Source organism: Pseudorca crassidens, chromosome 17 (genome assembly GCF_039906515.1).
Source record: "Pseudorca crassidens isolate mPseCra1 chromosome 17, mPseCra1.hap1, whole genome shotgun sequence".
Taxonomy (NCBI): Eukaryota; Metazoa; Chordata; class Mammalia; order Artiodactyla; family Delphinidae; genus Pseudorca; species Pseudorca crassidens.
The window spans coordinates 2,557,316-2,584,952 of NC_090312.1; the positions used below are offsets into that span (position 1 = coordinate 2,557,316).

At 57.7% G+C, this 27,637-nt stretch overlaps 1 protein-coding gene across 2 annotated transcripts in view; it reads left to right on the plus strand.

Moving 5' to 3' along the window:
• TSNARE1 (t-SNARE domain containing 1) overlaps window positions 1–27,270 on the plus strand; it is a 117,139-nt gene extending 89,869 nt beyond the window's left edge. For both annotated transcript variants that reach the window (XM_067712748.1, XM_067712752.1), the window contains one exon: window positions 26,780–27,270. In XM_067712748.1, coding sequence (XP_067568849.1) covers window positions 26,780–26,860 — 81 coding nt within the window. In that variant the 3' untranslated portion in view covers window positions 26,861–27,270. The remainder of the gene's footprint in view (window positions 1–26,779) is intronic.
• The last annotated feature ends 367 nt before the right edge of the window (window positions 27,271–27,637 follow it).

Below are 27,637 nucleotides of genomic sequence, written 5' to 3' on the forward strand. Positions count from 1 at the left end.
GATAAATCAACACGGCCCAGGTGAATGTGGAAAGGCCTCCAAAGGAGGGGGGACTGGCTCTGAGGGGCAGTCTTAAAGCTGGAAGTCCCTGCCCCCCGAGGGGTGCCTCTGAGCCCCTGAGGTGAGAAGAGTCTCACCCCCTGCACAGATGAGACCTGTGAGGCTGGATGGTGAAGACTTGCCCTAGACTCAGGGACACGCGGCCACCCCCGCTCACAGCATGCGGGGACACAGGCATGGGCAGGCCTGGTGGCGGGAAGTGCACGTGTGTGCGCGTGTGCATGCATGTGTGCGTCTGCACATGTGTGTACATGATGTGTGTGCGCGTGCACGTGCTCAGGTGTGTTGCGGTGCTGTGCACGAAGTTTATGTATGTGCACACGTGTCATATGTGCCTGTGTGCAGGCATGTGTTCTCCTTGCTCGCCATCCAGGCAGCGTCTGGAGCATGAAGGTGGGAGTGGTCCGCTTCCAAGATGGGGCATCAGGTGGGCAGAAGGGCTTCTCCGGGAGGCCGCTGGCCTGTGGGGGGCCCGTGAGGGAGCCGGGCACGGGGCAGAGGAAGAGCTGCACGCCCCAGGCCAGGCCGTCAGGCCCTGAGCTGCTCACCCCGCGGCGGGAGGGGCGTCTGGCCGCACCTCACGTCACCTGGCCACTGATCAGATGGGCCCCTCTCCTGGGCGGGTCCGCAGAGAGCCCAGGCCTTGTCCACAGTACCCCTGAACACCCACCTGGGGGGCGAGCTTCCGAGCGGCCCTCCTAGCACGGCTTCCTCCTGGTCTGCTAGTCCCAGACTGAGCTTCGGAGCACCGAGGCAGCAGAGGAGCTGCCTGGCCTTCCCGAACCTGGACACAGGGCAGGCAGATTGGGGGGCGGGCCGGGGGTCCCGTGGGAAGATGGTGGTCTGGAGGAGGGGAGAGCCTCCTGAGGCAGCGCCTGGCATCCGGCCCAGTCCTGGTGGTAAGACTGACCGGGCCGGCTGTCCAGGGTACCGGGTCCAATTTTCACAGGGAACTGCTGCGCATGCCGGGTGGCCCACTTCAGAATCTCCCTTGCAGGACCTATGCCCCCGCCTGCCCCCACCCCCGCCCTGCTCCGCAGGCTTTAGCTGCGAGGGCCGTGGGAGCTCCTGGCTACTCCAGAGGACGGAGGTTCTCAGGCTCAGGTCACCCCTGAGTGGGGGCTGGACTGGGAGTGGGGAATTGACCGCTCCAGAGAGGTGACGAGGGGACACCACCCCACCGCGGGGTGACTGGGGGATGGCTGTGTGCGTGGGAAGGTCCCTTTCAAGGCAGAAACAATGCAGTTTTGAAGTGGTAGGAATCTGGGCTCATTTTCAGCAGCTGTATGCAAATTGCATGCAAATGAACCTCTTTTCCTTCCAGTACCAGTGAGTGGCCCAGAGAAACAGTGATCTGGAGGACCAGAGTGAGCCCAGCATCTTGTCCGATTCACATCAAGAATTCCCTTCTTCAGAAGCTGTGCTGAGTAGGGGCAGCCACTGCTGTTTATTTAACAGATGAGGACGGTCCCTGGAGTCACACAGACTGGGTTCTAATCCCAGCTCTGCAGTGACTGCCTGTGGGTGACTCTGAGTGTGTTGCCGAACCGCTCTGCTCCTCATTTCCCTTTTCTGTAACATGCAGACAGGGCTGCCTCAGCGGGTACATGGGAAGCACTTAGCACAGTGACTTGTTCTGACGATGGTGTGGTGGTGGTGATGGTGGTGGTGGCTGTGGTGATGATGGTGGTGGTGGTGGCAGTGGTGGTGGTGGTGAATCCTGCTGTGGTGGTGATTATGGTGATAAGAGAGCGTCCTCCACAGTAGGCATGGTACGAGGCCCTGGGAGAATGGAGAAGAAAAGTGATCTCTGTCTTTGCGATGCTCATATCTTCTTCAGAGCCCTCCCCAAGGTGGGGCTCATGTTCTAACTCGTGTCCTTGCCCTCCAGTCCCCGGAGGCCTCTGTACCTAAGAGCTCCGCTCTCCACACTCCCTCCACTGTCACCTCTCCTGTCGGTGCTGACAGCGTGCCTGCCTTAGGGCAGCTGTGACTTGACCTATGGGCCTTCCTTAGAGCCCCTGCTGTCAGGAGAGCGATGCAGGCAGGTGGGGGCAGGGAGCACAGGGAGGACGACACGTGGTCCTCACTCTTGGGGGACCATTGTTCTCCTGTGACCTCGCGGCACCCTCTCACCCCCCCCACACCGCAGCACACACTCTGTGCTCCATTCAGACTGCACCCCTGCAGGACCCCACACCTTCCTCTGTGCAGCAGAGCCCCCAGCCCACTGTCTTCATTATGCCTTGGGGCCCTCCAGCCTCCCCCGACCCCCCTCCAGCCTCCAGCTCCCCAGGTGGACACATCTGCCACTCTCGTCATTATGGCTGTTGGCACAGGGCCGAGCGTAGGGTGAGTGTCCAGGACCTGCCAGAGGGCCTGCTGTGCCTGCTGGGAGCTTCCCACCAGGCGTGCGGTTGGTGGGGGGCATGGGGGGCAGGGCTACAGCACCCGAGGGGCCCCAGAGCGTGTCCGGTCCCTGTCCTGCTCTCATGACAAACAGCCCACTGTTGCCCATTTTGTGGACGTGGGACTGAAACTTAAGAAAGACCAGCACTTGCCCCAAATCATGCAGCTGGTGAGGGGCGGAGCCAGCGTTCAAATCCAGTCTCTGATGCCCAGGCTTTCCCGCGCACCTCGGGATTTTGGACAGAGCCAGGAAGTCGGGAGCGGCAGGTGTTGCACTGGAAGTGGGAGGACGGCCAGAGGGAGACAGGGTGCAGCGGTCCACGGGACAGCTCCCACCCCACCACTGTGCACAGACGGGGCTGTGCTCTCTGCAAGCTCGGGGAGTATTTGCTGTGTCTGTCGCCTCGAGCTGGTGGAGGTGGGGTCTGGAGAGGGGCGGTGTGTGGGCGCTGGTGGGGGGGGGGAGGCTGGGGTGAGGGGGTGGCCCCTGTGCCAGGACTCGGAATACATGGGGCGCCGGGGAAGCCAGCTGCAGCCCTGAGGCTTGGAACCCAGCGGAATCCAGTTGGCTGGGCCCTGCCTTCTGCAAACAGATATAGATTTGGTTTTATTGAGAACCTCAGCGCTGCCAGGCCCACAGGCCCGGGCCCACGGCTCTCATGCGCTTGCCGCCAAGAAAGAAGGGGAAAGGGAGACAGAACTGTGTAGGCCTTTTGCAATGAGGAGCCAGGAGTGTTTGCGTGAGATCGATTTCTGTTTCTGGAAGAGGCTCAGCTCTTAGCCCAGCCCCGCCACCCTGGTCCAGCCTCGGGTCTGAGGGGTGGGTGGGCAGCTGCAGTGGGGTGGCCTGAGGCCCTCATGTCCCCCACCCACTGTCCTGTCACCAGCCTTGTTGTTCGTGTCACTGCTGCCATTCCTGCAATGTTGCATGAGCGAGGTCACACCCAGCAGTGGCTGGGCAGGCGCCCTGGTTGTCCGGCTTCCAAACCTGTCCTGCCACTGAGTCCATTCCCCCTGAGTCAGCACCGCCTGCCCCATCCAGTCTCCCTAAAATGCCACCTGCCCTGGGAGGGGCTGCCTCTGGCCTGGGCTCCTCGTCTGTGTGAGGGATCAGATGTGTCCTCCGGGGCGGGAGGCGCAGGGCAGGACGGAGGGGGCTCGTGCCCCACCTCTGTGAGTCCAACCTCACCCAGCCGAGCCGCACACCTGTCCAACTAGGGGGCAGGGCAGGGGGCAGCATGCCCATCGTACAGATGAGACAACTGAGGTGTGCGGAGGTTAGGGGGCCCCCAGTTCAAGGAGGTACGCAGGGGGCAGGGCAGGGGGCAGCATGCCCATCGTACAGATGAAACAACTGAGGTGTGGGGAGGTTAGGGGGCCCCCAGTTCAAGGAGGAGCCAGGATGGGGACTTGGTGCTGAGGCCGCCCCTGGGGTGCCTGCATGTGGGAGTGATGGTGGCAGTGATCACAGTAACTAACAAGGGTGCCTGCAGGGCTGTCTGGTTCTGATGAGCTCCCGGCCTGGGAAGGAGCAGAGCTTAGAAATGCCCCAGCCTGAGTACTGGCTGCATTAGTTAACTTGCTGTGCGACTTTGACGAAACTGCGTGTTATCTCTGAGCCATCCTTTTCGTGTCTGGAAATATCCTTTGCCCGGGGTTGGGGGATTAAGTGAAGCCGTGCAGGTAACTAACTGTCTGTTAGGAGCCCAGCCTATGCAGATGACCCTTCTTGCACTGAGCACTGTCACCGCCAGCACCACCTCAAAGTTCAGGGTTGGGCAGAGTTCCAGCCCCAATCTGTATGCAAGGAGAAGAGGCCCAGAGAGGCTCAGAGACTTAGCCTGGGTCACACAGCTGGTCGGGGGCACAGCCCAGAAGAAAACCCCGGTGCCCGGGTCCTGGCCGTCCTCCTGCACCTGCTGCCGAAGCATTATTAACTGGCCCCCCCGGAGGACAAGTAGAGTGTTTACCTCTTGACAGCAGAGAGGCGGAAACAACAAAAGTAAACCAAACAAACCGCCCAGACACCAAACAAGCTCTCCCTCAAAGTGCGTGCTCTGCAGATAGAAGAATGTGGAGGGGCGGAACGCGGCTGCTGGGAGACTGAAGGATGCAACCCCTCCAGCGAATCGCGGGCCTGTCTCCAGGGCGGGAGCGCTCCGGGCCGACTGATGCTTTCAGAAGGCAGGGCTGAGAGGCAGCCCGCCCGGGGTGGGCAGGTGTGTGCCACACCCTAACTGCAAGGACTGCAGCTGCCTGGAACGCGGTCCCGGAGGCATGGGCTGTGGCGAGGAGGGCAGAACCGGTGCTCCCCACTTTCTGCTGCCCCAGCCTCCTTGTCCCTCAGAAACGGGGGGCCCAGCTCTCCTTCTTTATTGTGGTTTTTTGGGGGTTGGCTTCTCCTTTTCAGCCCCAACTGGTGGGAACCGCAAGCTCTGAGCAGCCCCAAGCGGGCGCCATTGGATGCGTCCCCGTGACCGGGTCACAGTCTGGAGAACAGGGGTCCGACCGAGGTGGGCGTGGGAAGTCTGGACCCGGTTCCAAACAACGTGGGCTTGACCCCATCACTTGCCTTCTGTGTGTTCATGGGCCTTGGTGTTTCCAGCCTGTAAATGGACCACGGAAGGAGCGTCAGCACCACGGACAGGGGCAGGGGCGGCTGGACACTGGGTCATCTTTCAGGATGTGCCCTCCTTCGCCTGGCTCAGACCCCAGGCCTAGGGGGGCAGCGATTCACCCTTGTCACTCTGCGGGGGTCCCGGGAGGGGAAGGATATCACTAAGCATCGTCCCTCCCCTTTGCGAGGCTTTACCTGTTTCCCAGGTGAGCCTCCCTGCAGCCCCAGGGTAGGAGTTGAGTGCACATCGCAGAAGCGGGGCGGGGGTTAGGCTAACCTCCCTGCACCGGTGGCCCCGTCCAGCCATGTCCTTGCCTCCCTCACACATCGGTGACTCCGTGGTCCCCACTACCCACCCCCCCACCCCCCGGTACCTCACTGCTGCTTCAGGAACATCTGTTGATGCCTCATTAATGATGTTGCCAACAGGGCAGATGAAAAGGCTCAGAAGGGAAAACAGAAGCAAGGGGACAGCTTCGGTCCGGGGATTGTTAAGCTGTCCCTGATGCTGTCCCCGCAAGCAAGGCTTCTGCCACGCGGACGCTCTGTGTCCCTTTCCGCTGGTCCAGCGTCCACTGCTGTCTGCCGGGAAAGGGATCGGGGGCTACACCTTGGTGTCCCCACACTCGGAACATTAGCACCTTGAGGAGTTTCAACTTGCTCTGCTCTGGGGGAGGGAGGCCTCGTTACAGCACCATTTTTAGCCTGGTGAGGAGCTCTCCATGTCCCCCAGATTTGCACTTTCCCTCAAAATGCTCTTGCTACTGGCAGGAGAATAGATGTGAGAATAAGAGAGTAGCACGTGGCTGTGAGCGTGAGGGGTTCCAAGTGGTGTTTGTTAACTCAGGGCCTGCCGGCGTTAAGTACTAGCACGTACATCCCACCGAGCTGCCGGCCTTGGCACTGGGTCCCCTGTGTTAATGGTCACCAGAGCCTTGCCGTTGGCTTTGGAGGAGGGAGCGAGAGGCCAGAGAGGCCTCAAGGGCCACCGAGGATCACACGCAGGTTAGCGGCAGGATTTCGCATCCCTCTGTTAAACGGAGCTCATCCTGTTCCTCCTTGTATCAGTCAGCTCAGGCTGTTTGGCTGCAGTAACAAATGAGCCCAAGGCTGGGTTTGGTTCTTGCTCGTGTTACGTGCCCACAGTGGGCTGGAGGTGCCTTTGCCCCTGTGCTTTGACTCTGGGACCCAGACTGATGGACAGCCCCCCTCAGACATTGCCAGGCTCACAGCAGAGGCCAGAGCAGTGGAAAAACCTCACAGTAGCTTTGGGTGTGTGCTTGGGAGCAGCGAGTGACCTGCTGCACTCACCAGGCACTTCACAGGCCAGACCCGGGGCCAATGGGACTGCTGTGCACGGTCCTGCGGGGAAGAGGGAGGGGGGAGAGGTGCTGAGAGACGGGCCGTGCACTTTGGAATGAGGGTAGAGACTGCCCCCTGCTCAGAATCACACCCCTACCTCCAGCAAGCCCTCTCCACCCCGTCTGCCTTTGTCCCCTCCTCTCGTGGCCTCTGCCCAGGCCCTGCCCTCCTTGGGGGTCTGGGGAATTGCCACCCACTCCTCCATTCCCTGGACTCAGGGAGGGACCCCAGTCCCCCCACCACACACACTGACCTCAGTGACCTGCTGGGTTTGGACCTTCTCTCCTCTCACCCCCTGGGCCTGCTCTCCACCCCTGAGGGAGGAGGTGGCCTGGCCTAAGGCCCCGGGTCCATGGGGTTTGGAGCTCATCCAGGGGGCTTCCTCCAGGCTGTCCTCGTACTTCTGTGCCTGGGGAGCTTCCGTCCCTCTTGCACCCCTGCATCCTCACCCTCTGAAGCCCTCTCCTGACCCCTGTCAGGTCTCAGCCTCCGCCTCTGGTCTGGGTGGGGTCCCGGGCCTCTGGGGCTGCCCGTCTCCCGCCTCTGCCCCTGGCCACCCAGGCTCGGGCTTTGTGGGTGCCTTAGGCCAGGACTAGCGCCCTGCTTGTCAAGGAGGAGAGCTGCATGGGTGGGGTGCTCTCAGGCACACGTGGGCTTTGCGGCCACGTTGGGCAGCAGCCTTTGTGACCTCCTGGCTCGTTCTGTGCCCAGGCACCCAGGGCATGCTGGCATGCAGTGGGACCTGCCACACATCAGCAGAAACGCCTGGCAAGAAGAGCGTGAACCACGCGCTTTGGGTTCAAGGTCACCAGCCTTGTCGTGTGCAGGTGTCAGCTCACTTGCGATCTCCGGTGAGCCGGGGTCGCCCTGTCCCCATGTGGAAGATAGGCCCAGGGCTCAGCATGGCTACGGGGCCTTCCCAGTTATGCTTGACTGAAACCCCGCCTGCCTGACCCTAGGTTGGGGGTCTGGTCAGGCTGCCTCCCTCGACTGAAGCCGGGACTTTGGGACGCGGCTGGGGAGGGGGAGGGGGGGCAGGGAGAGCGTGTGCCCCGAGTCCGCTCCTGGCAGGGAAGGGTTTCTCTGGGTTGAGACCTAGGAGTGGGGCACATGGACGGTTCAACCTGACCTGATGAGACTAAGTTGTCTTCCAAAGGGGGTGTCGATCGTCACACTCCCCACAGTGATTTGTGGGCTCTGCCCGTCCGGTATGTGGTATCGTCAGATTCCCTGCTCTTGGCCGGTCTGCTGGGAGTAAAATAAGGATGTAATTGTGGTCCTTATTTGCATTTCCCTGATCACTAATGCGGTTGGAATTTTTCACACGTTTACATTTATGTTTCCTTTGCTGTGAAAGGTCTTCATGCCTTTTGCCCATTTAAACACTTGGATTGTTTGTTTTACCTCCTTGGCGATTTGTGGAAGGTACACACACGTGCGCGGGTGTTCTAGCCTGGACGCCGCTGCTCTGGGCGTCTGGTCCTGCTGCCAGCGTCACTGCCCGCCCCCAACGTGGGGTCTCCCGACAGCGCCGGGGGTCCCTGCACACTGTAGGCGCCCCCATCCCAAGTCCGGGAGATGTTCTCATTTGTTTTCTCCCGGCTTTGCCTCTTACATTCCTGCTCGGGTGTTCAGTCCCCCTCACCGTGTCTGTAGACCCTCCTCGTCCACCGCCCTGCTCCCCGTCCCACGGCAGCTTCCACGCATGGTCCCTCCTCTTCCTGCCAAGCCCTCTCCCCACACATCTCTTCCCTGTGTTCCTCACTCCGCCTTTGTGCTAAATGACGCTGTCTGGCAGGTGGACCCACCCTTATTACTTCTAGCCGCAGCTGGGGTCTCCTTGGCCCTTTGCTCTCCCGTATGTATTTTAGAATCACCTCATCAGGTTCCATAAACAGCCCTGTTAGCATGTTTATTGGAATTGCATTGAATCTATGGCTCAAGTGGGTAAGAATTGATATCCTTGTGATATTGGGACTTCCTATCTGTGAACACAATGTATCTCTCTATTATATTTATGTCTTTTAAAGTGTTTTAAAATACATTTTAAACGATTGTCTCCATATATATCTCATACATTTTTAAAGATGTAGTCCTAAACATGTATTTGTTTATTTGTTTCTATAAACAGTACGTGTACCAGCATGGTGCCGGTATATAGAAATACGTGTGATTTCTGTGAACTGAGTCTATATTCAGCCAGATGTTAAGGTCTCATTATTTCTCATACTTTGCCTAAGAATTCTGTTAGGTTTCCTTTGAAGATAATCCTGTTATTACTGATCGTAACAGCTTTATTTCTTCTATCCCTATACCTATGCCTGTAATTTTGCTTTCCTGATCACTGTGTGGGCAGGGAGCCCTGGTGAGTCCTGACTTAGAAGGAGGGACCGTGGGCATCCTTGTTTGGCTCCTAATTTTAAAAGAAATGCTTCCAACCTTACCCCGTTAAGAATGTTCATTTTAGATTTATTGTACTCTTTGTCAGGTGAAGGAAATTTGCTAGGAGCTTGATAAGACTTTTTTTTAAAAAAGTATTGGATAGGTGTTCAGTTACATTGTATATATATACATCTGTTAAGACGATTATTTGTTTTTTTTCTTTTAATCTGTTAATGTGGTGCATGGCACGTGTAGCTTTCCTCACACTCGTGCCAGAGTAAATAGTGATAGTAAATAATGATGATGATTCACTTTCACTGAAGGCTCTAATTTGAAGAGCCTTCACTGAAGGTACTATTTTATTTAGGATTTTTGCTTCTATTGGCCTCTACATGTCCTTACTTTCCTGATCTTGTCTGATTTCGATAACAAGTTTATATCAGCCTCATAGAATGAGTTAGGGATGTATTCTCTCACATCCTCTGTTCTATATTACAAGTTCTCATAGCACACACAAATCATTCAGGTCCTTTTTTTTTTTTTTTTATGCAGCACGCGGGCCTCTCACTGCTGTGGCCTCTCCCGTTGCGGAGCACAGGCTCCGGACGCGCAGGCTCAGCGGCCATGGCTCACCGGCCCAGCTGCTCCGCGGCATGTGGGATCTTCCCGGACCGGGGCACGAACCCGTGTCCCCTGCATCGGCAGGCGGACTCTCAACCACTGCGCCGCCAGGGAAGCCCCAGGTTCTTTTTTATTCTAGATTCTGTTCTGGTAAGTCACCTGTTTTTAGGAATCTATCCACTTGTCTAGGTTTTCAGATGTGGCGGCTCTGGGTGCTAATAATCTTGTTTATTACTGCACAGTGTCCCATTCATCTGAGGTCTGTACCTTTTCCATTCCTACTTTATCTGTCCAGTTCCTTTTTGCCTTGATCAATCTTTCCAGAGGTTTGTCATTTTAATTAGTGTCTTTGGCTTTGTTGTTCTATTTTGTGCTAGTTTCGATTTTCGATTGCTTTCTACTTTTCGTCATCTCCTCGCCTTCTGTCTCTGAGTCGTACGGTAGTTCTTCCTCCTCCGAATGTCTAAAGCTGGATGCTCAGCCCATGAAATTTCAGCCTTTCTCTTTTTCTAACATCAGCATTTCGAGTCTATAAATCTCCCTTAAAGGGCCACGTTTACTACGCCCCTGCAACATGTGATATATCATATGTCCATGATCATTTAATTTAAAATATTACGTCTATTATGATTTTTTCTTTGACCCATGAGTTATTTAGAAATGAATGGTAAAATTTCTAAATGCATGGGGATTTAAAATTTACTCTTTTTTGTTACCTTCTAACAGTCGCATTTTGTTTAGAGGATTTCTTTTATGTGAGACTTGCTAAGACTTGCTTTATGGCTTAGAACTTTCCAGTTCTGTAACTATTCCGTACTTGAGAAGAATGTGCATTCTTTAAATACACAGACATGGAAAGTTCTACCAGTGTCCACTAAACCAAGCTTGTTAACTTGCTAATGCAGATCTTCTCTGTCTTTAGCTTTTGTGGTCTGCCTGACCTATCATAAATTGAGAAATCTGTTGAAATCTTGTACCTCATTTGCTCGATGTGGGAATTTCTCCCTGTAGCTCTAGAAATGTTTGCTTTATATGTTCTGTGCCTGTTTTTTCTAGGTTGCATAAGAGTGTAGAATGGGCGTGTAATCTCGGTAAACTGAAACTCTTAGTATTATGAAGTGACCTTTTCTATCCCACATGGTGCTTTTCATCTTATTTATTTATTTTTGGCTGCGTTGGGTCTTCGTTGCTGTGCACGGGCTTTCTCTAGTTGCGGCGAGCAGGGGCTAGCTACTCTTTGTTGCGCTGCGTGGGCTTCTCCTTGCGGTGGCTTCTCTTGTTGGGGAGCACGGGCTCTAGGCGCACAGGCTTCAGTAGTTGTGGCTCACGGGCTCTAGAGCGCAGGCTCAGTAGTTGTGGCGCATGGGCTGAGTTGCTCTGCGGCATGTGGGATCTTCCTGGGCCAGGGATCGAACCCGCGTCCCCTGCATTGGCAGGTGGATTCTTAACCACTGTGCCACCAGGGAAGTCCTGGTGCTTTGTATCTTAAAACCCATTTTGTCTGCTCTCAATTGGTCTATTCCAGCTTTCTTTTGATTAATGCTTTCACTATATATTTTCCTATTCTTTGATTTTCGATATTTCTGTGCCTTTATGCTTTTGAAATGTCTCCAGCATTGAGCTGGATTTGCAAATCCATTGTGACGCTCTCGTTCTTTCCCTGGCTGAGCTTTAGCCATTGTTGATATATTAGCTCTTGTTTATCTCATCTTACTTTCTGATTTATACTTATCTTTATTTTTGAAAGCTGCTTTACTTTTTAGTACTAGAGTTTTAAACTTTTTGTTTTGAAAAAGAGTTCAAATTTACATAAAAGTTGCAGAGCCAGGACCCAGAGTTCCTGTATCCTTTAGCCGTACTCCCCAGTCATTGGCAGTTCTTTGTCCTGAGAATCACTTAACGGCCACGATGCCCGTCACTCCTTAATACCTCAGCAGGTAATTACCGAGGGCCAGGACGCTCTCCTGTGTAACCAGCAAACGAGCAAATTAACGCTCATCAAATACTCTCTTGAATCACAGATCCCATTCAGGTGTCACTGATTATTCCAGTAACGTTCTTTGACGTCCAGGATTCTAATCTAAACGGGTTTAGTCGTGTCTCTTTAATCCATCGTTTTTAAAAGTTAGTTCAATTTTTCATACACTTTATTTCAACCTTTCATTTGTTTCCCTTGAAATTTTGCCACAGAGTCTAAAGGCAGACATCATCACCCTCTCTCCCTTCCTGATGGACACGTGGGCCTCTTAGCACTTGAGCTCAGGTCACTGCCTTCAGCTCACGTGCTGTTCTCACCCCCATCCTTAGTTCTCCGTTTTTTTAAGGACCTCACGCCTGGGATGGTGTGATTTTTGCAGCCCGTGCTGATTACGACTCAGCGGTGTCATGTCCTTGGTCACCAGTCATTCCTTTATCTCAGATCTTCTGGGCTCTTCCTCCTTTCTGGATGTCACCCTTGGGGACAGGTCTCTTGGTGATCACATGGACGGATTCTGTTTGTCTTTAACGCCGTTTTGCCCATGTTGTCTTTCACATGAGGTGTTGCTCGGTCCAGATTTCTGGTGTGAGTGAGATTTCCCTCCAGTGCCACCCGGCTTCCATCGTTGCTGCCGAGGAGTCTGCTGTTCGTCCACCTGCCTTAGTTTTATCGGGATCTGTCTTTTTCCCCCAGCCAGTGGAAAATCTTGTTTCTGTATTTACAGTTCTGCAGTTTCCCAAGGTCTGTCCAGATGTGGGTTTGTTTTTCTTCTGCTCTGTGTGCTTTTGGATCAGTGGATGCCTGTGTGTATAAGTCCTAGAAAAGTGCAGCTGTCACCCCTTACATAGTGCCTGTCCTCTTGCTTCCCACATTCCCTGCCGTTCTGGAACACTGCCTGGACGTATATGAGAAACCCCACCTTCTGTCCCGTCGCTTTTACCATCTCTTTTGTGTTTTCAGTCCCCGTCTGTCTTGTGGGATAATGGCTGATTCACTCGGGTATGCCTCTAAGTTTACAGCTGGGTCACATCTTCTGCTTAACTAGTCAACTAAGTCTTTCACTTCAAAAATCGTGTTTTTCAGGGGCTTCCCTGGTGGCGCAGTGGTTGAGAGTCCGCCTGCCGATGCAGGGTTCATGCCCCGGTCCAGGAGGATCCCACATGCTGCGGAGCGGCTGGGCCCGTGAGCCATGGCCGCTGAGCCTGCGCGTCCGGAGCCTGTGCTCCACAACGGGAGAGGCCACAGCAGTGAGAGGCCCACGTACCGCAAAAAAAAAAATTGTGTTTTTCATTTCTAGAAGTTCATATCTTTTTCAGATCTTCTGTTCATTCTTAATAGTCCCTTGTGCCTCTTGATGGCCGTATCTTCCATTCTTTAGACGTTTTATCCTTGCGTCTCCCTCAGTGCTTACAGTCTCTGGTTGTGTCTAATCTATTTCTTGACCTGCCTGCCTTCCTCCTGGTTTGATGATGTTAGATTACGAGTCTGTGGCTTCACTGAGTTGGCACTGGGGGACTTCTCATCCAGAGAGCATTTATTTCTGCTCTTCCAGCCGCCAGGGCCGCTACGGTGTTGTAACCACATCTGTGGATCCTGGCCTCCCTTTCTGCAGGAGGTTGGCAGCGTGGCCCCTGGGTGGTCCCCCCTGCCGGCTGCTGACATCTCAGCCCTGCTTCCTGATTCTCCAGCCCAACGCTCTGGGGTTGCTTTCTGAAGGAGGGAGTTCCTGGGAGATCACCCCCTCAGATGGGACTCAAAGAGTACCCCTTCCAGGGTCCTGCAGTGGGAGGGGCCCCAGGATCGCCAGGTCAGCCCAGCACCATGAGCTTCCTCGCTGAGCTTGGGTCTGGAGGATGTGACCTGCACTGGACACTGATTCCTCCAGGACCCACCCAGGGCAAGCTGGCAAGTGCCCAGGCCAGGAATCGGGGGCTGAAAACAGCTGTGGAAGCTGCAGGGCCTCCTCCTGGGAGGTGGGGAGAAGGGGTGACACTCTGCCTAGGGGAATCAGATGCCTCCCTGTCCCTCCCATGGGGACACCTCCCCACAGACTTCGGTGTTCCCAAGGTGGGTCCTTTTTGCCTGAACCCAAAGGAAAGGCTCCCAAAGAGTGTGCCTCTAACTGTCAAGAGCAGGCTGGGGGTGGGGTCTCGCGGTCAGCACTGCCTGACATGGTGGGCCCGGGGGAGGGGGGTGACCCCTCTGTTTCCCTGCTCCTCTCCTTGTCTGGGGCGGGGGTAGATTGTGGTCCCTTGTCTGTGATGTTGATGATGATGTTGAGGAGGAGAAGGCCAGGGAGGAGGCGTCTCACTGAGACAAATGCTTCTCATTTCCTGGTTGTTCAGCCCCAGGCTCTGGGCTCAGCACTCCCGAGATCTCTTAATCCTCCCAGCAGCCTGGGCAGTGGCCGTGCTCAACCCCATTTGGGAAGAGGAGACAGGCTCAGTGTTCGAGGACCGGCCAAGGTCACTGAGCTAGGAAGTGGTACGGTTGGGTTCACATTCAGGGGCTCTCCACCAGCAGACCTGTGCCCACACAGGAGAGTAGAACCCTGGGGGCCTCCCTGGAGGAGGTGCTGGGGCTGCAGGTTCACAGCCTGCCCTGCGCATCTCTCCCTCGGCTCACATCTTTGGGTTCACAGGGACAGGGAGTCCCAAGAGCAGGGGCAGGCTGTGGGGTTTCTGAGAATTCACACTCGGCACAGGGACTGGACAGGGACCAGCCATGCAGGGCATGCTTCTGGGGACAGGGGCGGGGGGTGTGGCAGCCTCTGGCCACTGCTGGCAGGGGAGGGTTCTGTTGCAGGCTGGGGTGGAGCGGGGAAAGGGGGTCCTGGGAGGAACTGGCAGACGTGCGGGGGCAGCACACAGGCAGAGCGGGAGCGTGGGGCCCTCTCTCCATCCTCTGCCTCTCAGTACCTGCTTGGGCGTCCCCCTGCTGGACGGTGGCGAGCCGCTGGCTGGGGTCCACGGGTCCTCACCCAGTGCGGGCGCTCGGCTGGTGGTGGCGGAAGGAGCGGGGGCAGAGGGGACGGAATTGCCTGGCATGGTGGTGACGGGGGGTGACCTGGGGGCCCGGGGAAGCCATGCATAGAGGGCCCCGGGGTCTGGGGAGCCTGTGCATGTCCCATGCAGCTGGGAAGGGGTGGGGGTACCAGAGGCCAGAGTCCTGGTGCCTGAAGGAGACAAAGAGGCTCCTTCTCCTGGAGAAATCGCTGGCGGAGGTGGGGCGTAATCACGTCATTAGGTAAAATAGATGGGCTTCCTTGGACGGGGCAGGCACGCCGCCGCCCTCAGTGAGAACCTCGGAGGCCCAGGCACGTGGGGCAGGATGGGAGGGATGGGGAGAAGCAAACAGAGGTTTGTCTCTAACAGGCCCGCCCTCCAACCCCGCTCTGACACTCGCTCTAAGTAGGATGTGTTGAAAAGCTGCCAGGGGCAGGTGTGGAGGCTGCAGCCCAGCACGGACGAGCACGAGTGCAGCCTCATCACGCGCGCCGCCCGAGAGAAGCGTCTGACCCCCAGGGTGCAGAGCGTCTTGCCCCTGCCCGGCGTACACCGCGGGGGCCCTGGGCTTTCACCCCGGGAGCAGCCATACCCAGGGTGATCCCCTAGAGGCGGGGGCTGTTCACTGACAAGCATGAAAGCACGCATGTCCACAGCGTGAAGTCACGAGGGACCATTGCGTCACCGCCTTTGAGTCCACGAGACCCGTTCATTATCGCGTTTTGTAGATGAGAAAACTGAGGCTCAGAGGGGCCAGGTCGCCCACCTAGCGCGGGGTGGCAGAGACCGGAGACCTGCCCGTTCCCAGGGAGCCGCCCTCATGCCGGGCCCTTTTAGATGAAGCAACTCGTGTGAGGCCTGTGGATTCCCTGTGTGGTATTGGTCACCAGCGCAGCCCGCAAAAATACAAGCCCCTACCATGTGCCAGCCGCTGTTCCCAGGGCTCAGGGAACGATAGTGACAAAGACCCTGCCCTGATGGAGCTGACGCTGCCGTGACGGGAAGCAGACACGACCAGGAGTGAAGGAGACATCCAGCTCGGCTCCTGGGAGGACCAGCAGAGAGATGAGTCGGGGAGGGCTGGCAGTGCATAGAGCAGGAGGTGCCCTCTTAGATAGGATGGTCAGCAAGGGACAGCTGACAGGGTGACAAATGGGCAGAGACCTGCGGGAGGTGGGCTGGGTCGCGTGATATCTGGGGACGAGCACCCAGGCGGAGGGATAGTGCGTGTGGAGGCCACTACCCCGCTCAGCCCACGCCAGCGCTGCCCCCTCGGTCCAGGGACACCAAGTGTCCCCTGCCTCAGGGCCTTGGCACGTACTGCCCTCCTGCCTGGACTGTGCTCGGAGACTGGGGAGAGGTAATCTGGTGGGATTGCTCATGCCTGATGTGTCCAGAAGGCCATCTGGCACAGGGAAGGTGCCCAGGGGAGGCTCAGTGCAGAAACGAGGGAATGGGGGTCAGGGCTGAGGGCCGGGGGCTGTGACCTCTTTGGGGCATGAGTTTCAGCCTGGATGCTGCCGCCCCACAGGTTCCTCCTCCTGCCTCTCCTGTGGGCCTCTCGGTGGGTGGGGTGGGGGGACGGCTAGAGGAGCAGGAACTTTGTTACAGAAGCTCATTGCAGCCAAAACACAAAACCAAAAATCAAACAGGAAGTTCCCCAGAACCCCACCTCCAAGGGAAACACTGCTGACAACATAACAGTTATGATGCTTCCAGCGATCGGATCATCACGCACACGCGTGTGCACACGTATTACACAGGTGGGAGCTGCCGGCGGGGAGGCTGCCTCGCCTTTCACTCCTCGGGCCTCCCCGGGCCCAGGAGGCTCTGCTGTTGGCTGTGCCCCGACTGCCGACCCAGCGCCTGACTGGGGGCGGCCTCAGGAGCATCTCCGGTTCACACTCGCTGCGGGGACCGTGTGGCCGTGAGTGCCCGTCACTTCCTGTGTAGCCCCCGGTGGCACTGCTGGGCCGGGGAGCCTACGTGGGGCCTTCTAGCTGTTACTGAGTGCCCTTGTACCTGGAGGAGGTCCCACCAGTGGATCCCCCCCACCAACGTGGCAGGAAGAGCCCGGCCCAGACCGCTGGCTTGGTTCAGCCGACTTTGCGTCTCAGCCGAGCTGACCGGCAGCGTGGCCTCCACCGGCAGGAGGACGCAGGCTGGGCTTGACTCACCAGCAAGACCTTCTGTTTGAGCTGCTGACCAGTTGGGAGCCTGCTCTGGGTCTGCCATGTGGCAGGTGCTGTGCCCCTGGGCACCCCCGAGGTCGGTCACCTGGCCCATTTTACAGCCGGTGCCTGGGGTCCTGCTCCCGGCCCTCCTCTGTCCCCACCGGCAACACTGCCCAGGGTGGGGTGCCAGGCCTGGCCCAGCCACGCCCTGCAACCGGAAGTCATGGTCGGGGAGGGGAGGGCAGACCAGCTCGCCTGTCCCGATCAAGGAGCGGGGCGGGCATGGGGTGGGGCTCCGGCCCCGGGGGTACTGGACCCAGCCTTCTGGTCAGGACTTGAGCCAGCTGGAGAGTGGACAAAGACAGTTCAGGCCCTGGAGGGAAAGGCCTGCGGCCGGTGCAGGACCTGCTTGGCCTAGGGGGCCTCAGCTTCCCAATGGAGCAGCAGACGAGCCAGATCTCTCAGCCGCCCTCGGGCTCCAGCCTCGGGGTGCGTGCCCCGAGGCCCTGTCTTAGGGCACAGAATCCCTAAATCAAGTCATAATTCTGAAATTTTCCCCCAGCTGAATGTGCCCATTTCAATAATTACAGCATTTGTAATCCACTTAGAAAACATGGTATTTTTGATGCTAACACTTAAGAAACAATCCGTTCCACACCCATCCATCCAAATGGCTCCGATTTTGAATAATTCTTTTGAAATGGAGTCTAAATATATACAAATAGATGTTTCTGAAATGTCATGTATTCTGAATACATTTGTTTGAGAAGCGGCTTCTGGGGAAGGGGGTGAAAGCCCAATGGCTTCTGAGGAGGGGACGAGGGCGCCCAAGGGTCAGAGGGAAGGGGCTGGTGGGGAGAGGGGTCGAGACAGGACAACAGAGACCACGTGGCCCCAGGAGTCCCCCTCTCTGGGAGCCCCTGGGTGAGTCATCACCGCCCTTCTCTGGCTTCCTGCTCCCCAGGGCCTCGGGGACCAGCCCCCAGGGTCCCTGCAGGTGGTGGCAGCCGGGGCGGGGGAGGGAGTAGAGTGGGTGTTGGTCCCACTGAGTCCCAAGCTGGCACCTGATGCTCAAATGCCCTCACCCCTCCCACCCCGCCCCTCCCTCCGTCCTCCCCAACAGAGCTCCTATCTGCTGGAGACAGGGGATTCCAGGGCCCGAGCCCATCTGCCCCACTCGTCACGGCAACAGAGCCCCTATCTGCTGGAGACAGGGGATTCCAGGGCCCGAGCCCATCTGGCCCACTCGTCACAGCACAGCGAGTGCAGAAGTTGCCAGAGGGCTGGCCTGATGGCTCAGCACAAGTTGGGCCTCCGGCCTCCAGCCCTGGGCCCCGGAAGAGGCTCGCGCTTCCGTGAGCACCTACTGTATGCGGGCCCTGCTGGCCTGGGACACCTGTGACAGGGCTGCCCTCGAACTGGAGGCTGAAGGGACAGAGAAATGAGCCGTGCCGGGTCCAGGAGGGGCATCCACCTTCAGAGAATCCATGGGGAGGGGTGTCATTGTACCCCGTTGTCACATGAGGAAACTGGGGCTCAGAGAGGGGAGGTGACTGCCCGAAGCAGCTCAGAGTGGCTGGTGTGACAGAGGAGCGAGGCGCAGGCCAGTCTCTGGGCGGGGGAGGGGGGGGATGCGTAGAAGAGGGGGCGGGGAGGGGGGCTGCCAGGACAGGCTGAGGTCCTGCCACGGGTATGGGTGAGTTGCTTCCCCTCTGGTGTGTCTGGGGGACGCGTGGGCCCGTGCAGCGTGCACTATGCAGCCATGGTCACTAGGTCACTTCCTGCCCTGCCTGCCGTGGCCACGACTTTGCTATGGCTGAGGAGTCCAAGAGCAGTTGGCGGGGGCAGTCCAGGCCGGGCAACCAGTGGGGCCAGAGGGGGCAGGGAGGGGTGGAGCGCCGGGCCTGCACGTCCCACCCCAGAGCTGCTCCAGGGCCTCCGCACCCCACTCCCACCAGGCCCATCCCCAGCGCAGAGCTGCGGGGCTGGGGCCTCTCCTTCGGCCACTCCACTGGCGCCATCTTGGGGTGCAGGTGCAGCAGGCGGGTGTAGGGGGCGGGCCTGGAGGGGCCTCTCACACCCACCCCCCGGGCCCCTCCCCTGGGGCCTGTCCCGGGGGACTCTGCTGCCACTGCTTGCTTTGCTTCCCAGGACTGTGTTACTTGTCGGAAGTTCCCTTCTGTGACCTGCACTGACTCTGTCTTTGAGTTTCTGTGTTTGTTTTGTTTTCTGTCCTTTGCAATGGGTACCCTGCAACTATCTGGGGTCCCTGATGTCTGCGTGTACTTAGGGCTGGGGCGCTAACATGCTGGCTGGAAGGGGCTTCGAGAAGTGTGAGCCATCGTGAACTTTACTGGGGTCGCGGCTTCCCTGGGCCGGCTGGGTCTTTGGAGAAAGCTCTCCCTGCGGGGCTCAGGGCCGGCGCTGCTGACTCTACCCCGAGCCCTGCTCTGACCCCCAGCTTCTGCTCCCCTCACTGGGCCTGGAGTCCCAGAGCCCAGGGTCTCAGAGAATTCCTCCAGAGAACAGCCCTTGTCCCTGGGAGGAGCCTGGGGGCGGGTGTCAGCACTTTAAGCCGGCGTCCTCCTGCCCTCCGCTGCCTCAGACGCCCTGCTTGTCCGGTGTTCTGGGAGCCAGCATCTTGCTTCTCACTGTGGCCGGGCCCCTGCAGGCACCGGGGGTCACCTCCTTGCCCTGCTCAGCCAGGATCACCTCCAACAACCTCCAGCCCCTGTGCCTCGCACTTGCTATCTTTGCTGAGGTGCACACCCTGGGCCCTCATTCTAGGGGACGGGGGAACAGGCAGAGGACAGCACGTGGGTGAGCGCATTGGACTGACCAGCCGGCGTCCGCCCTTCCTCACTGCGGGCACGAGCCTGTGGAGGCCTGAGGGCCGTGTGTGCAGAGCCCCTCCCCGGACCCCATGGCTGGGGCGGCTGCTTTGCTCCTCTTGGGCAACTTGCTTCCACTGAGTCCTGCTGAGCTCGGGGCAGCAATCCTCCTGAGGGTCATGGTCACCTTCAACAGGTGTAGAGGGAAGGAGGCAAGTTTGGTGCAGAGGGAAGCGGGGCCAGGGACCCCAGAGACAGCTCCCGTTGCAGCCAGGGAGCACCTGGGAGGCCATCCTGGAGGCAGTGATGTTGGAGTTGGGTTTTAAAGAGCGAGGAGGAGTTCTCTGAGTGAAGAGCTGCAGAGGCAGAGGGAGGGACATGTGGGAAGGCCCTGCAGGGCTGGGACGTGCCGAGCAAGCCCCCTTCCCAAACCATCACATAGCCACCCCTTCTCACAGCGGGAGTGGGCCAGGCCAGGCCAGGCCAGGGGGAGGCCGCAGCCTCACTGAAGTGGCGGGAAGCCAGCCGGCATCCTGTGCTGGGGCTGGGAAGGTGCAGCTCTTCCCAGCCAGGGAATTAATTCAACAATTACTGCACCAGGACTGCTTCTGACCCCATGCAGCTGACTCTAATTGGGCCCCAGTCAAGAGCGTAATTCAGGTTAATTGGCTCCCCACCGCCAGCCCCCATCAGCCTCCTTCAGCGTGGGGCTGCCGTGTAAGTGATTAATCAGCTGACGGCTGACAGCGGGGACACCCGGAGTGTGCGGAGAGAGGCGGGAGGCAGGCGGGAGATCCCCTCCTGGGTGGGGAGGCAGGGCTGAGGTCCCCCTACTGGCTTCACCCGCCCTGTCCCCTGGGGTCCTCTTCCGCCCTTTCCCTCTGTGTGGTCTCTGAACAGCTTTGTCCCCTGAGGGGCTGTGGGCGAGCTGCACTTCCCAAGCCTCAGTGTTTGCACCTCTGAAATGGGTGTGCTCGGGCCCCTCGCAGGGCTGTCCTGAGGGTGGTGGTCAGTGTGTAGGACCCAGCACCTCTCCACGGGGATTGAGGCGGGCAGCCACCAGGGCGGGGCTGCTTTGTGTCTTGGGAGCCTCTGCGTGGAGCCTGTTCCCTGGGGCCCTCGTGATGGTCCTGTGGGGACAGGACCTGGACAGAGGGCTGGGAGACTCTGGGCCACCCACCAGCATTGCTCCCAGACAGTGACCTGTGGTCCTTGCTGCCCAGACACGCCCAGCGCAGGTGCTCACCACCTCCGGAGGCGTCCGCAGCCCTGACAGCATCCTTGGTGAGGCCACCTCCTCCACTGTAGGACGTGACGGCCTTGATGGACCCTCAGTCTTACTGGTCTCTGGGCCCTCGCGTCCTGCACCCAGTTCCTGGGAGGTCAGAAGCAGGGTCCGAGGGCACCCAGGGCAGCGAGGGCAGTGGATGAGCAGGGCTGAGGTGAGTAGCAGCTGTGCTGTTGTGGGGGCGCCCAGGGCTGGCCTGGACGAGGCCCGAGACTCCGCTGGACCCACGAGCTCTTTGTCAGAAGGCCCCTGGCACCCAGGGGCATCGCTGCTCCCCAGGGTCAGCGGAGGAGATGGACCAGAGCCTGGTCTGTTAGTCAGCTCAGGCTGCTGTAACCGACACCACAGACTGGGTGGCTGAAATGGTGGACATTTGTTGTCTCACGGTTCTGGAGGCCAGAAGTCCAGGATCAAGGTGTCGGCGCGGCTGGCTGCCTTTTTTTTTGACTTCTTTTTTTAATTTTTATTTTATATTGGAGTATAGTTGATGAACAATGTTGTGTTAATTTCAAGTGTACAGCAGTGATGCAGTTATATATGTACATGTATCTATTCTTTTTCAAATTCTTTTCCCATTTAGGTTATTACAGAATATTGAGCAGAGTTCCCTGTGCTATACAGTACGTCCTTGTTGCTTATCTATTTTAAATATAGCAGTGCATACATGTCAATCCTAAACTCCCAATCTATCCCTCCCTCCACCCTTCCCCCTTGTAACTAGAAGTTCCTTCTCTACATCTGTGAGTCTGTTTCTGTTTTGTAAATAAGTTTGTATCTTTTTAAAATTTTTTACTATTTTTTTAAAAATTATTTATTTATTTTTGGCTGCATTGGGTCTTCGTTGCTGCACGCGGACTTTCTCTAGTTGCGGTGAGCGGGAGCTACTCTTCGTTGTGGTGTGCTGGCTTCTCATTGCGGTGGCTTCTCTTGTCGCGGAGCATGGACTCTAGGCATGGGGGCTTTTGTAGTTGTGGCACGTGGGCTCAGTAGTTGTGGCTCCCGGGCTCCAGAGCGCAGGCTTAGTAGTTGTGGCGCACGGGCTTAGTTGCTCCGTGGCATGTGGGATCTTCCCGGACCAGGGCTCGAACCCATGTCTCCTGCATTGCAGGCAGATTCTTAACCAGTGAGCCACCAGGGAAGCCCCATTTTTTTAAGATTCCATATATAAGTGATATCATATGATGTTGTCTTTCTCTTCTGACTTACTTCACTTAGTATGATAATTTCCAGATAATTTCCATGTTGCTGCAAATGGCATTATTTCATTCTTCTTAGTGGCTGAGTAATATCCCATTGTATATATATAAGACATCTTCTTTATCCATTCATCTGTCAATGGGCATTTAGGTTGCTTCCATGTCTTGGCTTTTGTAAACAGAGGAAAACATAGGCAGAACACTCTTTGACATAAATCAAAGCAATATCTTTTTCCATCCGTCTCCTAGAGTAATAGAAATAAAAACAAATATAAACAAATGGGACCTAATTAAACTCAAAAGCTTTTGCACAGCAAAGGAAACCATAAACAAGACGAAAAGGCAACCCTCAGAATGGGAGAAAATATTTGTGAATGATGTAACCGACAAGGGATTAAACGCCAAAATTTACAAACAGCTCATGCGACTCAATATCAAAAAACAAACAACCCCATCCAAAAATGGGCAGAAGACCTAAATAGACATTTCTCCAAAGAAGACATACAGTTGGCCAAGACGCACATGAAAAATGCTCAACATCACTAATTATTAGAGAAATGCCAATCAAAACTACGATGAGGTAGCACCTCCCACCGGTCAGAGTGACCATCATCAAAAAATCTACAAACAATAAATGCTGGAGAGGGTGTGGAGAAAAGGGAACCCTTGTGCACTGTTGGTGGGAATGTGAATAGATACAGCCACTATGGAGAACAGCATGGAGGTTCCTTAAAAAACTAAAAATAGGGCTACCATATGATCTTGCAGTCCCACTCCTGGGCACATTTCTGGAGTAAAACGTGGTTCGAGATGATACGTGCACCCCTATGTTCATTGCAGCACTGTTTAGAGTAGCCAAGACACGCTGGCTGCTTCTGCGGCTGTGAGGAAGACTCTGCCCCTCCTGGGCTTGTAGACAGCCATGCGCATGTTCACACAGTGTTCTCCCTGTGAAGCTGTGTGCAAATTTCCCCTTCTTACAGGGATGCCGGTCAGATGACCTCTCTTTAACTTGATGGCCTCTGTAAAGGCCCCATCTCCAAATAAGGTCCCATTCTGAGGTCCTGGGTTTAAGACGTCAGCACGTCTTTTTGGGGAACACAGTTCAGCCTGTAACAATGACATCCCAGGTCTGTGGCCTGGTGTCCTCCACAGCAGGGGGCCAGGGTGGAGCCCAGCTGGGGTCATGAGAGCTTGATGTGGACGAGGGCGCCCCCCACCAGCTTGGAGACCCTCCTGCCTTTATAAATGGCCCAAGCGCCATGCAAATGAGCCGTGCCCACTCTAGCGCCTCGAGGGCCTTTCCAGACCCTCTCCCTTATCAAGCGCAGCATATGAACAGGACAACTCATCCTGCCCCCGTCGGAAGTCTCCTCTACGCTTTCCTGGAGGGCCATGGATGTGGTCAATACCCTTTAATCGGGAGCTGGAAAGGTCAACCCGTCAGTCGAGGTGGTGTCCAGGGCAGCTGCCTGCTCCCCAGAGCTCGGGGAGGGGCTCCCGTCTCAGTGGTTGCGCCTGGGGGGGCGAGGTGCGGCCTCCGGCTGAGGGGCCTGGGCTGCTGCCTACTCCCCACCCTGCTGCTGGCACTCAGTTGGGATGAGGCCTGCAGCTCTGGGCAGCCCAGCCCCGCAGGAGCTGGATCCTCGGCACGGGAGCTCCCTACCGGTGGGCGAGGCTGCAGGCGTGGGGGCTGAGCAGAGGCTGGGGGCCTCTGCCCTGTGTCGGGAGGGGACCCGGGGGCTGTGGGGCAGAGCACAGCATCAAAGCCTGCTTCTGCCTCTGCCGTATGTCCTCGCCCAAGCATCTGGTGGCCCCTGGGCCCGCCTGTCACCGCCCACCCGCCTCTTCCGCTTGAAGTCGGTGGAGAGGCCCCATGTGGTTTGCTGGGGGGAAGAGAAGGGACGGGAAGGGGCTGGGCTTGGTGGAGGCTGGGTGTGGGCTCAGAGGGCCCTGGGACGTCACGCGCCTCCCGCTTCCCCGCAGGTGACCTCTCCTGCTTCTCTTGGGGTCACGCTCCGCCCAGCCGGGTCCCCTGGCTGCTGCTGTGCTTCCCTGCCTCCCTTCACCTCCTCTGCTCATCCCGGCGGGGGTGGGGTGGGGTGTGGAGGGTGGACGAGGGGGGACCAGGGAGGGACAGGCCTGGTGCAGGTCATGCCCGAGCAGGCGCTCGGCCGCTGTCCAGTGTGAGGCCAACTTGAGGGTCCCCGGAAGGTTGATCTGGGCCGGGCTGGGTGGGCACAGGCCCGCCCCCTCCTCCCTCCCCCCCCCCCCCGGCAGCTGGGGAGCGCTCGGCCAGTGCCGGCCATGCCACTGGGCTCTGCCTGCGCCGCACCGATGGGAGAGCTGGGACAGTGACCCTGGTGAGACCACCCGGAGGCTGAGAGGCCAGTGATGTAGCCCAGGTCACGTGGTCAGGCTGTGACACGAGGACGGGGTTTGAAGCCTGCCCTGCCTGACCCCCGCGGCTGTGTTCCTCACGGGCACCCAGATTCCTGCACGTGTCCTCGTCGGTCTTCGTTGGGGGCCTGGGTGTGCTGGGGGGGCTGAGTACCCTCAGGCACACCTTGCCGGACTGCATCGGCCCTTCTGTGAGGGGTGTGGAGTGTTACGCACAGGCTCTGCAGCCAGTCGCCGGGGTCGAATCCTGATTGCAGTTCCCGAGCTGGAGGCTGTCTGAGCCACCCCCTCATCTGCAGACGCGCGTCGACAGGACCCACCCGCCAGTGCCGGGCGAGGGTCTGAGTGCACGCAACCCGAGTGGGACGTGGGGCTCGTCACAAGGTTTCGGGAAGGGGTGGCTGTCCTGCTGCACGGGGACTGTGGGCATGGGTGCTGTCCAGGGTCCTGCAGGGCCCCTGGCTCGGGGCACCTTTCCCTCTGGGCCCTCTCCCTGCCAGGAGGGCTGTGGGTTTCCGGCCTCCTGCCCACCCCAAGCTGTGCGCTCCCTGAGGGCTGTGTCTGATTCACTCTGGTCCCTCCCAGCCCCTCCCAGCTGGCATGTCTGGGCAGCAGTGTGACTTGTGACAGTAGCTGGGAAGAGGGGCAGAGAGGCCTGAAGCTCAGATCTGCCCCACACCACCTGTGAAGACTGGAGCAGGTCGCGTAACCTCTCTGAGACCAGCATCCTGGCCCAGAACACAGTGACAATACTTGTTCCCAGGCCTAGGAGGCAGGGCCGTTCTGATGATGGCTGGTCTTCAGGCTGGTGTGTGGGTCCCTCCCAAAATGGAGAGACACCAAGGCAGCTGAGATGGGGGCCATCCATCCATCCAATGCCCGGCAGATCTGAGACACCGCCCTAGACTCAATCCTCACCCCAAAACTCATTGTTTCGGGAGGACACTGGCCCCCCAACCAGAGTTCAGTTCCGCCTACTCCAGGAACTACCGCCCACTGCCCTGTCCCTGCTGGTCTCTTCCCTTCCCCACAGCTGAGTAGATGCCCCACTGTCACCCCTCACTCTAGAGCCTAGAGCCCCTTGAGAAAGTGGGTGGAAGAAGGGCGAATGGATGGATGGAGGGACGGATGGGTGTGTGGACTGGCGAGTAGGTGGGTGAATGAGTGAGTGGAATAATGAACGGATGAAAGAATGACCAGCCTCAACTTCCACCTAATGACTCAGATGAGCTGCCTGGGGACTCATTCTTTTTTTTTTTTTTTGCGGTACGCGGGCCTCTCACTGCTGTGGCCTCTCCCGTTGCGGAGCACAGGCTCCGGACGCACAGGCTCAGCGGCCATGGCTCACGGGCCCAGCCACTCCGCAGCATGTGGGATCTTCCCGGACTGGGGCACGAACCCGTGTCCCCTGCATCGGCAGGTGGACTCTCAACCCCTGCGCCACCAGGGAAGCCCCTGGGGACTCATTCTTGACCTATTTCCCTTCTCTCCAATATCCCGTCACAGCCAGCTTCTGAGGATTCCCCTCCCGGTCTTGCCTCTGTCCCCTCTGGTCTCCCGTTTCTGCACTAGGTCCCTGTCCTTCCAGGGGTCAGCCTTCCTGTTTCTCCTCCACTTTCCTACCCAGCCTCCTATTTTCTTCCTAAGTGGCCTCTTCACTAACTCTCTAGAACATGTCACTCCCCTGCTTACAGTTCCTCACTGTGCTCTCTCAGGGGTGCTGCCCAAACCTCTCTGTGATCTGAAGGCCTGCCCATCTCCCTTCCCCTTCCCCATCCCACGGACACTTGGTGACCTACCAGATCATTTTAAGCTCTCGCTTTTCTCCAGGCTCTCCCTCGGTCCCTTACCTCCTACCTCCTGGCCGGTCTGGGGAGTCACGCCCCCTCCACCCAGGACCTAGATGAGGCAGCACTTTCTTCTGAAGCCTCTCAACCCTCCCTGGTGAGTTTCCCAGCCCAGATCTGTGTGTCTTCCCATCCCTGAGGCCTTCTGGTGGGCCCAGAGGTTGTTACCTTTATAGTAACCATAACGGTATACAGGATAAGGAGAGTGTCTGGTGAGGACGCCACGTCTGGTACTTGCCAGACCCCAGGCTCTGCACTTCGCACGCATCATCTTCGTTAAGTTTCAAGTGTCCCTGTGGAGTCCATGCATCACCCTATGCTTCCAGAAGAATCCAAGGTCCCAAGCAGGGATGTGGCCAAGATCCTGGCTCGAGGACAGCAAACCAGGAGCCGACCCCCAGCCCGGCTGCCGCTGGAACTGCGGGAATCCCACTGCTCTCCTGCCTCCTTCCCTGTGGTCCTGGCTCCAGGGCCAGTCCGGAGCAGATCTTGAATGAATATGTGCGAGATCAGGGCAGAGCCCCTTGCAAGTCAGAGGCCCACTGTCCCCTAGGATGGGAGGCGCTGGGTGGGGACAAGACACGACAGCAACCTCTCTCTCTCCCCCAGCTGCAGAGACCCAAGATCAGGTGCTACGTCCTGCTGGCTGGAGTCACCGTCCTCATAGTCGCCACCTCCACCCGAAAGTGATGCCACTGTGGTAAGTGCCCCTCCTGCCCCCACACCGTCCATCTGTCCTCCTCTTACCCATCCTCCCATCCTTGATAAGTCCATTTATCCATCCATCCACCCATCCACCCATTTTTGATCCATCTGTCCGTCCATCCGTCCATCCATCCACCCGTGCACTTATCCATCCATTCATCCTCCTCTATGTCAGGTACAGGCTGGGCCCTGGTGACCACTGGTGAGCAAGGCAGAGGGGAGCCCTGTGCTCCTGGGACTCACAGCCTTGCGGCAGAGGCGCTCCTGCAGCTCCCCTCTGTGCAGGCACTGACCTCCAGAAGGTCGCGGCTGGCAAGGCCCCTGGGGCAGTCGTGAGCAGAGCGTGTCGGGTCGTGCAGCGGGCCTGTGCCGGGAGCCCGGGGAGGTGGCAGGGAGCAGCCCCTCGTGGGGAGAGTTGTCAGGGAGCTTCACGGGCTCCTGGGGAAGAGGGGGTGCTGAGACCTGGACGGGATGGGGTGGGGGTCCTCCAGGGCTTGGGCTCCGGGCAGGACCTCGAGCAGCTGGTCTGGGACAGAACACGTGTGGTGCCTTGATGGACCGCCAGAGCCCCGCAGCGTGTTGAGTGGGTGTCTGTGTTACCTGCTGCGTGTAACCAATTAGCTTAAAATTCAGGGCCTAAAGCAGCAGCAGACGTGTACTGTCACAGTTTATGTGGGTCAGGAATTGGGCGGTGGCTCAGCTGGGTGGTTCCCCTCAGGGTATCTCTGGAAGTGCAGATGGATGTCGGCCGGGCTGCATCAT